Source organism: Fopius arisanus, unplaced genomic scaffold (genome assembly GCF_000806365.1).
Source record: "Fopius arisanus strain USDA-PBARC FA_bdor unplaced genomic scaffold, ASM80636v1 scaffold00056, whole genome shotgun sequence".
NCBI lineage: Eukaryota > Metazoa > Arthropoda > Insecta > Hymenoptera > Braconidae > Fopius > Fopius arisanus.
In genome coordinates, this window is record NW_011887795.1 from 174,302 (window position 1) to 185,253 (window position 10,952).

The 10,952-nt window shown below is 37.2% G+C and overlaps 1 protein-coding gene across 5 annotated transcripts in view; it reads right to left on the minus strand.

The window, feature by feature from the left end:
• The window catches only part of LOC105268326 (uncharacterized), a 58,548-nt gene that overhangs the window by 23,938 nt on the left and 23,658 nt on the right, over window positions 1–10,952 (minus strand). For 3 of the 5 annotated variants that reach the window (XR_892317.1, XM_011307780.1, XM_011307779.1), the window contains exon 2: window positions 4,300–4,365. Coding sequence is in view for 2 of the 5 variants with exons in the window: in XM_011307780.1 (XP_011306082.1) it covers window positions 4,300–4,343 (44 nt within the window). In the remaining 3 variants the exon portion in view is untranslated. Of the gene's footprint in view, window positions 1–4,289; window positions 4,366–10,952 lie in introns of those variants that run through there. The other 2 variants (XM_011307781.1, XM_011307782.1) reach the window with 2 other exon arrangements.

The following is a 10,952-nucleotide window of genomic DNA, read 5'->3' on the forward strand; positions in this document are numbered from 1 at the left end:
AGGAGTAATTGCTAAAACTTGGGATTCAATTCTGGAATTCTTTGGAGTTCACGGAAAATCGAGGCTAATTACCTCACAACAGAGATGTCGATTTGAAAATATTTTGACTGAGAGGAATTAATACCAGAATTACAATTTCTAATGATGATATCGAGGTACGAAAGGGTCGAGTAATCCGAGACAAATTGGATAAAAAAAATTGATAGAAAATGGGATACGTTGCAAAGCCTTTGGGATTCACTGAAAGCTCTTCCCCACTAGTATTACATCTACCTTTTATCCACAGACGTGTAATCGATATCAAAAGAATTTCAAACCCGATGACTGGAGACCCCTGATACGATAATTTTCAAATACTTCCGGAGATGTTATTTTGAACGAGTTGTATTCCAAGTAACGAGCACCCACAACTGCCTAGAATTTGTAATTGTGGATATGTACGTGAGAATTGTAATTATTCTGTAATGAGTGAAAAATTAAAATTTCGCATTACCTGTAATTATTCGGTTATTAATCAAAAAATTATTGAGGGCTCTATCAATATAATTACTTTGTCATTCACCTATTAATTATATTGATTTAATATTCATTAATTTAATATTAATTTCCGAATATTAACAGTCTGGATTTTCTAAATTTTCCGTTTTTCTATGGATTTTCAGCAAAAACTCGACGGAATTAATTAGTAGAAATGGAATTCATGATATAAATCGGTAAATGATGTATGGTAACCGAAAATTATTTGCAAATTGACAATTGGAGAGAACAAAGTGAATTTATCATGAGAAATCGCTGTTCAATATGCGAGCAATCGTAAATTCCCATTAGTTGCGAAATATAGGAACAACTAATGCAGATGTGGGTGCAATTACATGAATCACTCGTTATCGAAATAATTCGATATTTATTAAAATATGGAAAACTCATTTTTCTCCAAATAAAATGACAGGAATAATTTTGACTTCTCTGGAATCATTTGAGAGACTTCTTCTCCAGCACTGACACCTAATCGATATCAAAAGAAACATTTCCCTATTTCTATCAATCCAGAATATAAAACCAGGACCTCCTCTCGATAATTTTACGTCAGTCTAATGATGTCACGAGTCCGTTGTATCGATCAGCAGCAGATGCTTCCATTAAATTCCATCAGCACGATGGATTCTTCAATGTCTTCACAAATGGCTTCAATTAGAGTCCATCAGAAATTTTTGTGGCTTCAATATCTTGAAAAATCTAGAGATCTCCGATTATGATCTCGAGTCTGGGTAAAAATGATTCAGCTCAAAAGTGGATGAGCTAAAATATATTCTCTTCCAGATATTCAAGTGAATGGATTCGGAAATTTTTGGTAATGAATCGCGAGGAAAATGGGATATCATTTGACAGAATTAAATGAAAAATCGGATATTCCTGCAAGTGAATGTTCACATTTCCACGGATAATTCCCAAAATCTTCGGGGATTGATGATCCCAGGGGACAAGTTTCTTGATCCACAGCCAGATCCAACAAACTCACGCAAGAAAAATACATAACTCCACCCGAAACTCATATTTTATGGCGCACTTCCCTTGTCATTCTGTCTGACGACTCGAAAATATTACAATCATCATTTATAGGTTCGAGGGATGAATCGCTAGAGATTCTCCCCCATCACGTCCAGATATTATGGAATTCAATGTATAATTGCTTCAATGGAGTTTATGTTTTGGATTTATCCCTTCAATTCAAGAGCAACTCGAAGAATTGAATGAATGCCAAATCAAAATTGAAGAGTATTTCTATTTCTTCTGCGATCATCGCATCTGGTAATTATTCTGATCCTCAATCCAGACTAGGTCAAGCTCATTTAAAATCCTTGAAGACCTCCATTGATCCCTAGACAATAACCAATGGTAGCAATCAGTGCACGTGTCCATTAAAAAACATCAGTCTGCCAAATGCACCCCAGGAGTCATCACCGAAAACTCCACCGAGACCACTGATGCTCCTGAGTCCAGGATCCGTCATTTCACGGATCAACTCAACATTGAGATCCAGAACCGAGTGATATCCCAAGAGAGAGAGAAATTCAGGACGAGATCGATCAATTCTACCGGATCAAGATGCATTCAGACACCTTGGGACGTGTCTCAGTTGTCTCAGCTACAGAAGTGCTCGAGGGGGTGGTCTAACTCAGATGGTCTCTCAAGCTTCACCCTCACCCCAAAGAACCACCCACCCACCAGGCGTTACGACGCGCGTCGTTACGACCCGTATCGATCCCTCGGTGTGCGTCTGGCTACAACCACTCCAACCCCTCCATCCCCTAGACTAGACTACCCTCTCATTTTAACCTTCCAACGTTCATTTTCTCCTTTTTTTTTTTATCACTTTTTCACCAGCGTCTCCTCTACTGTACTCTTGTACTCTTTGGGGCTCATTCTTGGTTTACCTCATTGATGAGCTGGAAGCTACCCCATGGAGATGGGGTTGGTGGACATCAGTGTCGGTCACTCGGGCATTTTACATGGTTTAATGCCTCCGTTATTCATGTTCTAGGCTTTTACGTTTTTTCCATGTCAGGTCAGGAGCCGGAAAATTGCGGTTTTTCTTCTCTCAGATTTTTAACAGTTCTGGAAATTTTTTGGTGGTTGTCGTTGTGTATTTTGTGGTGAATATTCGCTTCTTCAGGTATTCACTGGGATACGAGGATTAACGGATAGCTCGTTCTTGCTCGTTCTTGCTCGTTTCGCTGAAGAGGAAATGTGTCTTCATCAAGATGTGATGTTTTTTTTTTTAAATATGCACCCTCTCGAAAATGAGAACATGTTCTTCCCTGTATCTCTATTAATTCCCCAGACATGAGCTAAACCATGGGAACATGAAGTGCAAAATGTAATACCATGCGTTAATTTCTTATGCTGCTGGGAATTCCTCGAAGAGAATTCTTTCTTTTCTTTAACTTGCTCAATCGAGGATGTTATTCGATTTGAAATGAGATCTCGTTTGCATCTCTATCGATTGTCTACCAGCTGAGACGAAGAGCGAATTCCAGGGTTTTATTTATTTTATCGAGGGAGATTTAAATTCTTCCATGAAAAAACGAGGTCCACAGGAATTTCAGCAACATCAATGATGATCAATTAATTGTGAGTGGATTCTAGATTACACAATTGGAAAATAAACTCCAATTGGGATTTATTTATATTTCCGATTCGGTAATTTAGACTTCTTTTTCGAAAATATATATTTTCGATTTGGGAATTCATATTCTCGATTGTGGAATCCATAAAATAAACGCGCCTGGAAGTTTGGAAATCCTCCAGATGAAAATCCATCGGAAATTTTCTCATCGTCGACCTGAAGTCACTCTGGTGACCCGAAAACCTTGATCCCACGAAATATCAACCAGAAGAGCGATAAAACAGTCACAAATGCATCCTATATCCCGATTCCCTTTACACCACTGTGAATTTACGACAAAAAAAATGAAATTTCAGTCGTAAATTCCCCTACGCTAGAAATTCCTCAATGAAAAATTACTCGTCATTCCAATTCCCCGAGACGTGGAATAAAAATTCAAACAATGTATTTCATCCACTTACTACGTTTGTGAATATGCGAGGAATGGAGGAAAAAGAAATCTGTCTTATTGAAAAGATGAAAGCCACTATTAAAAATTCCATTCCCCACCAGTGGTTTATCCACGTGCATTAACATTTCCACTGTCACCTTGACAATAGATTTTCCAAAGCTTTTCCAAGGCTTTTCCAAAGCTTTTCCAATACTTTTGGATAATTAACGTCTCATTGAATTCACATTTTTGATTCACATCTAGCAGACTAAATCGATAATTTTATTTTAAAACGCGAAATCAGACAATTACGATAAGGCGAATGTCCTAATAACCAACTGGCCTTCATTATCGCGAATTGTCAGCACCAGGAGAGGAATATCCTCGGAATGTCCACCCCCTTAAACTTTTTCCAAAGTTAGGGGACACAGTTTGTCTTGATGAGTTGGAAACTTCCTGTTTTTCTACTTCCTATTATCTTTTTTTTTTCCCTCTTTTCTGATTTTATGGAGTGGATTTGGGACAAACTCCTGGGGAACGAATTGGAGATGCGGATATTGGATGGAGTCTTCCGTTGTTTTCGTCAGACGTCACTTGGGGAATATTAAAAGAGCGGATTGCATACCACCGGGAATTTCATGGAATATCACTGACAATTAAACGATCAAATCATGCACTATTTTAGATTATTTATAATGATGGTTAAGTGTGTGGGATGGATACTGTACATACGTATACTTACTCCGGGGCAGGATTCCTCCAGCGCTGCGTGCCAGCCCGCGCCATCGAGCATTAATTTGCCTGGAGCCTGTAATTAATTATAAAAATAATTACAAAAAGATAATAATATTCATTAAAATATTTAATTCGCCCGATTTTTCCGGAGAATTAATTGAATCTTTCGATGGAAAAATGAGAAATTCATTGGAAACGCTAAAATCATCGTGGAATCATCATTAATTAATTAATCATTAATTCAATTTGCGGTGAATGGAAGGTTTTTTAATGGAAAAATTCGGTTGTTTTTGATTTAGGGGGAATGATTCGATTGATTGATATGTTGGATTTTATTTTCAAGTGAATTATTGAATGCTGGAGTCGAGATTTATGGTAATGAGAGTTATGTACATGATTTTATCATTATGTTACGTCAATGCCGAGTGATTCTGAGTATTGAAAAATTTTAATGATCTTGTCACGGCCTTGCGAAAGCCTTTGGTACTTCCTACTGAGTGATTCACGTATGACTCACCGAATTATCATTTTTGTAAATATTGAGAAAAGAGATAACTCTGACTCAAAACAAATAGAATAGCGTCAATGACATTTGTGAATAATATTATTCAAATACGTCGTCTTGAATCTAATAAATCTAATAAACTATGGAAAAAATCATGTAAAAAATGAATTTTTCAAAAATTCCTAAAGCCCAAAAAAATATCTAGATCCCTAAAACCCCTAAAAACCCTACGAACTCCTGATTCACCCGCGATAAAATCCTATCCCCATGAAATATCACCCCCATCAATATATTCCACACTCGCCAATAAAAAAATCCTTTTAATCCCGTTAAAATCGCATAAATAAATAAATTTCACCCCATAAATCCGGTTATTTACCCCAGAAGAGAAGAAAGCTCGGAGGAGTCGTTTGAAACTTTCTGGAGCTTGCGATAAATATTAGACAAAATTCCCCAACTGACCCCTGCCTCCCCCTTTTCATCCCACTCCACCCACTTTCCACCCCCTCGGACATTGTCCCTAGACAGAGATTTACCCGATGCATTCCCTCACTCCCGACGGACAACGAGTGAAAGAATGTTTTAAAAAAAAAATGGGGGTTGGAAGTTTCACTCGTCGCCATTTTACAAATCCAGAGGTGAAACCGGATGCTGAAGTGGTAGGGTGAGGAGATCCTCTCAAGGTTCAGAAGCCATTCATCGTACGTGATTGCACCTTGAATTTTTAACGAAACTACCGAGGCGTCGCAAAGGGGAGTGAAATGGGAGGGGGTAGGTTTTTAGGGGGTTGAAGGGGGATGATGTGCAAGGAGCACTCGTTCGGGGGTGAAAAAAAAAAAGAAGAAAAAAAACCCTTGGAAATGTCGAGAAGGAGTGAGCCTCGAATTCTCTTTCACTTTTGTCCTTCCACCGACGACCTTTTCACCACTTCTGGGGTGCAATCGGGGTTGTAGCCACTCTTCAGGGTCTAATCTCACTGTGTGCATGCACCAGACACTCCGCAGGGTGTAGACACCCCTTCGGTGTTTAGGAGATCCTTCTGGGGGTGGATTACAGGGGGTGGGTGGCTTTATCGCTGTTTTACCCCGGTACTGTTTAAGGTCACTGAGAGGGAAAATATTGGAGAAAATCCCGGAGTTCTTTCCACTCGGAATTTCCGGCAAAAATTCAAGTCTATTAATTTATCAATTTACAAAAAATTGACTATTTTAAACTTTAGCGATTTTTGGAAATAGATCTTGAGGTTGACGATATTTTTAATGAAGATTTGAATAATATAATCGATTGTTTTGAATTTTCATTTTAATTGGGGATTTTCGGGAAAATTTCATGTAGGTGTCAACGATATTAATAACTAAGTGCATCTGCACAACTCTCAACGATAAATCTCTGAGAATTCTCCCCGAAACTATAAACTCCATTTCAAATCCACTAATTTCAAAATACCCGCGTGCAAATCACCAGAAAATAGCGCCATATAACTGCAAATAGCCGAGAGACACTGAAAAATTTGAAATCCCGGACAAAACAGATTCAATAAATAACACTCAAAAAAGCCATCAACACCGCCAATGCAAAATACCAGAAAAAAAACAATCCGCCAATGGAATTCCTCAATTCCTCAAACACAATAGCAATAAATAAAGTGCGTTCCTCCATAAAATGAATTCGCGTTACGAGACCTTGAAATATTCAGGGAATAAATTCCCCAAAAAATTGCCCCGTCTCGTTAATTCAACGTGCAACAATGATTAATGTCCCCGTGTTATTCCCCTCTCCCTAAAAATACTCCCGACGACGCAATCTCTTGTTGTTCCCCTCTCTATCCAAATATTGCACAACCATAACTACGTATTCGGGTGGATGTCGCATCGTCTGTTTCATTTTCCGTTTCAATTTTTCCCCGGAGGAATCGAGAGACGCCTCGAGGGCAAAACCATCGCCCACTCGTCCAACACACACACATACGCCTTTTAAGATCCAAACACGAATCGCCATTTCTCTGTATATCAAGTTCTTTTCATTCAAAGTAGTTGTGCAACTCAAAATCATTTTCCATTTTCCATTTTTCATTTTCCATTTTCCATTTTCCATTTTCCATTTTTTTCCTTTTTAATTTTCTCTATCTGCCTCGATAAAATTCCAACAGAGAGACTAGGATAAATAAATTAAGTGAGAATTTAATCGATAAATAAACTAGTCTAGACTGATTGACTGGATTTTTGACATTTGACATTTTTCCATTGAGCTGTGGAGATATGTCATTGACAGTTGGAGAAATCCAGAAATTATGTAAAGAAATCACGATTTTACTCCATTTTTATTAACAATCTCACAATTAAATTTATAACTGTGTTAATGTGGACATTAAATGGGTGTATGTACACCATAATCCAAGTGCCAATGAAAATTATCCACAAGTTAAACGTGTAGAACTGTCAATTAACACATCTCCAAAGTGATCATTAGAAATACATCAATGATGATTGTCAGAGGATTTCCTAGAGGCACCAAATGTCCCATCAAATCCACATTTTCCATTTTCTTGTGATAATTCGAGATTATCATATTAATTACTATCAACCTGTCACCTCCTGTCACCTCCTATCACTTCCTATCACTTCCTATCACTTCCTGTCACCTCCTGTCACCTCCACAATCTCCAATCATTGACAATCCCCAAATTCTCATCCAAAATAATTAAAATCCATAATTTTCCCGAGATGATCAACAAAACCTACACTAATCCACGAAAATAGAAATTGTGTCACTAAATTGGCAGTTGCAGTTACACACTCGCACTTTTAACTATGCAACGAGTAATTGACCGAAATGACTTCATAACCGGGACTTCAATCATGAAACGTTTATCAAGAATCTTGAGTAATCGAACAGAAGACTCTCACATACATAACGATTGAACAGCTCATGAAATAGGCGTCATGACGTCTCGTTATTTGTTACTTTCTCCTCTACACAAAGTTGTGCAATGACGGTATAAACCCGTACGTTGTACTCTACCATTAACAGTGACTCTTCTCACTTTATGGTACGCCTTCTAAACTGTATCCCCGTGAAGGGCCCCATTATTTCAACACTCTAGCACTTTGTTTAAAACCTGGGACAGGAAGTGTTATTATCCATCTCAGATTCATCATCGCAGTTTAAATCTACCCTGAATTATCCAATTTCGACAATTACTCCTCATTAATCTCATTAAATTCAATAAGAATTACCAAAAAGAATATTTGAATACATAAATAATTTTGTATGATCATATATATTATTTATTTAGTAATGAATTCTTAGAGAGATAAAAAAAATGAAGAGGAATGAATTTAAGTTGTTGAATAAAATTGTAAAATTATAGATTGATTGAAATTATTCTGTGAAAATATGTTTGAAATGTAAAAATGGTTTTTTTTGAGGGGGAATTGGGAATTATGACATTTGTTATGTCATTTTTAGGGAATTGTTCCCTTTGAGCGATTTTTTGACACTTGAGGGAGGAGCTGTCATGAATCAAATTGAGATATTGACCTAGAATTTGGGGAATTTTTCATTCGATTCTTCTGGGGGAGGAATACATCTCGTCACTCATAAATTCAAAAGAGCCCTTCGTCCTCAGCCCCCCGGGAGCTCTCAAACTTATTCTATTTTTATCTTAATCTTGGCATCACCGGAATTGCCTCCACCCGGTATTTATCAGGTTTAGTACCCCTTTAAAATCGGTAGGTGACGGGTCATGAGATCACTATCGCTAGAATTGAAATTGAGGATTTTATCAACTTTTGGAAATGAAGATAGATCTCTTTGGGATTAACATTCAGGAGTGAAGAGATGAAAATCTTGAGTTTTCGAGGAATAACTCGGGATTCAAGGGAGGTGGCGATATTTGAGTAAAAATCATTCTTGCAGATCTCGATCTGCTCTACAAAAAAGATGTTCACTAAAATTTTGATAGATTTATCAGATCTAGAGATATTCCCTGAAAACTTTGGTAGTGGCTTGACTGATTCCTTGAATCGTTAATAAAAAATTGCAGAGTTGCAGAATTTTTTGAGAAATTCCATTGAATTGAACATTTTAGTTGAAAAATTCTTTCCCATTTACTCATGATCCTATGAAACAATTTGATGGCATAATTCACACACTGAGTCGTGAATTGTAATTGAATAATTCAGGGTAATTGGGCCGGAATAAAGAGCGTTGATTTTAAAGTGCTAAATTGTTCAAGAATACACGAAGCTCTTCCTCATTTCGCCAATAAAATCCTTTGTTTGAACTTAATATCTCAAGATTTTCGCCTCTCGGTGGATCAACGACTCCAAGACAAAGGAAAAGAGCACGTGCGGTCAAAGAGGGTCAGGGGCACTCTCTCCATTCCGTTACAATTTCTCAAACTCCACTCGACTCTACGGTACAATTCCAAAAAAAAAATAATGACAAATCCCCCGGAAGTGCAAAACACAGTGACTCAAGTCGAATATTTTCCCGGTAACATTACCCCCAGGCGAGACTCACCGCACAAAATATTTCTGGAATATTTACTAGCTATTCCACCGTGAAATATACTCTATTTATTCAGTCACTGTACGATAAAGCCATTTTTTTTACCCAATTTGATATCAAAGAAGTGAAAAATTCATGGAATAGTGAAAATGAATAATTTATTTCAATATGGAAAAATGCAATTCGGAAATATGTATTCTGTATTCTAGAATTCGCATTCGTAAATCGATAATTCGCATTTATAATTTGAGAATTCAAATTACTGATTGGAAATGAAAATTTAAAAATTGAAAAAACCAGAAAAATAATGAGAAGTAATATTCTACGTGAAATTGCAAACCAATTAAACATCCTTCTATTAAAAACTGTTGAAAGCACCGGAAATAAAAAAATACTGATGTCCACCCCCCGATGGTTCCACCCAAAACAATTAATCCCCTTAAACTCCCAGTAATTACCCCAAATCAAGTGAAAATAGCATTAATCACTCTCATTATCCTCTTAATTAATCCCCAAACTCTCATTAACAGAACCTGGGAATTGCCACGAGGGCATAATGCCCATTGAAACACCCAAGAAAATTTCCCCAAACGATTTTTATTGCCCAACAGGAAATGCCCCCGTTCGCATCAACTGGTGAACGCACTAAAAAAAAAAATCTAGAGAAAGGATGGAAAAAAAAGTAAAATAAAAAAAGGGTGATGAAAAAAGTATTCCAGACGTTTTAAAAGGCTTCCGGTATTGTCAGTCACTCGAGACGATATCCAAAAGAAATGTTTATAAACCCTTTTCCCTCTTTCCGTGGCAGAACTCATCCATTTTATTTACATTTATCCACAACAAATTCACTTTTCACATTTTTTATCCACCCGCAAGGAGAGAACTTCAATGAAAGGTGAGTGGATTCACATTATACGGCACTGGAAGAAACGAGAGTATTTTCCCACGGTGAATTTACGATTGCCAAGTAAATTTTCTGTTTTGAATTTCACGAGTGGGAGAGGATTATCGCGATGGGGTGAATAAAGAAAAGAGAAAATGTGGAGAATTCAAGGGATAAAAAACAATAACCCCATAAAAATTGTTAATTGAGTGATTCGTCGGAGGTAAATATAAATTTTTCAACTTCTTCAGTCCTAATCCGTACTTTGCGCATTTTTCATTACTTCTCGGTGTTTCAATTAGTGTCTGGATTATTTTAATTTCATTTGATTACCCGATTTCAGAGGGAATTGATGATTTATTGCGTTGGAAGTGTCCAGAATTATTTTCAAAGCAATTGTTATTAAAAATGATAAGTACCGATCCCTTGGTGACACCTGGAGTTCATGACCGCCTTTTGCCTCTCATAAACAAAAGATCAATATTTTTCACGATTACTCACCGACTAATGAAATACAATTTCCGAGATTACGACCAGGAGTTGCCTGAAATGAGACGATTAACGAGTCTCGAGGATCAGCTGATGGAGTGGGGTAAAGAGACCGGGGAAATAAAAAAAAATGGAGAGAGAAAAAAATTGACGGAGAGAAATGGCAAGAGAAAAAACTGGAAAAATAAATAGAAAAAAAAAATGGGGGAAAGAGTCGTATATATCGGGAGAGGCAATATCGGACGCAATTTTATCCGCGGAATGATCATGT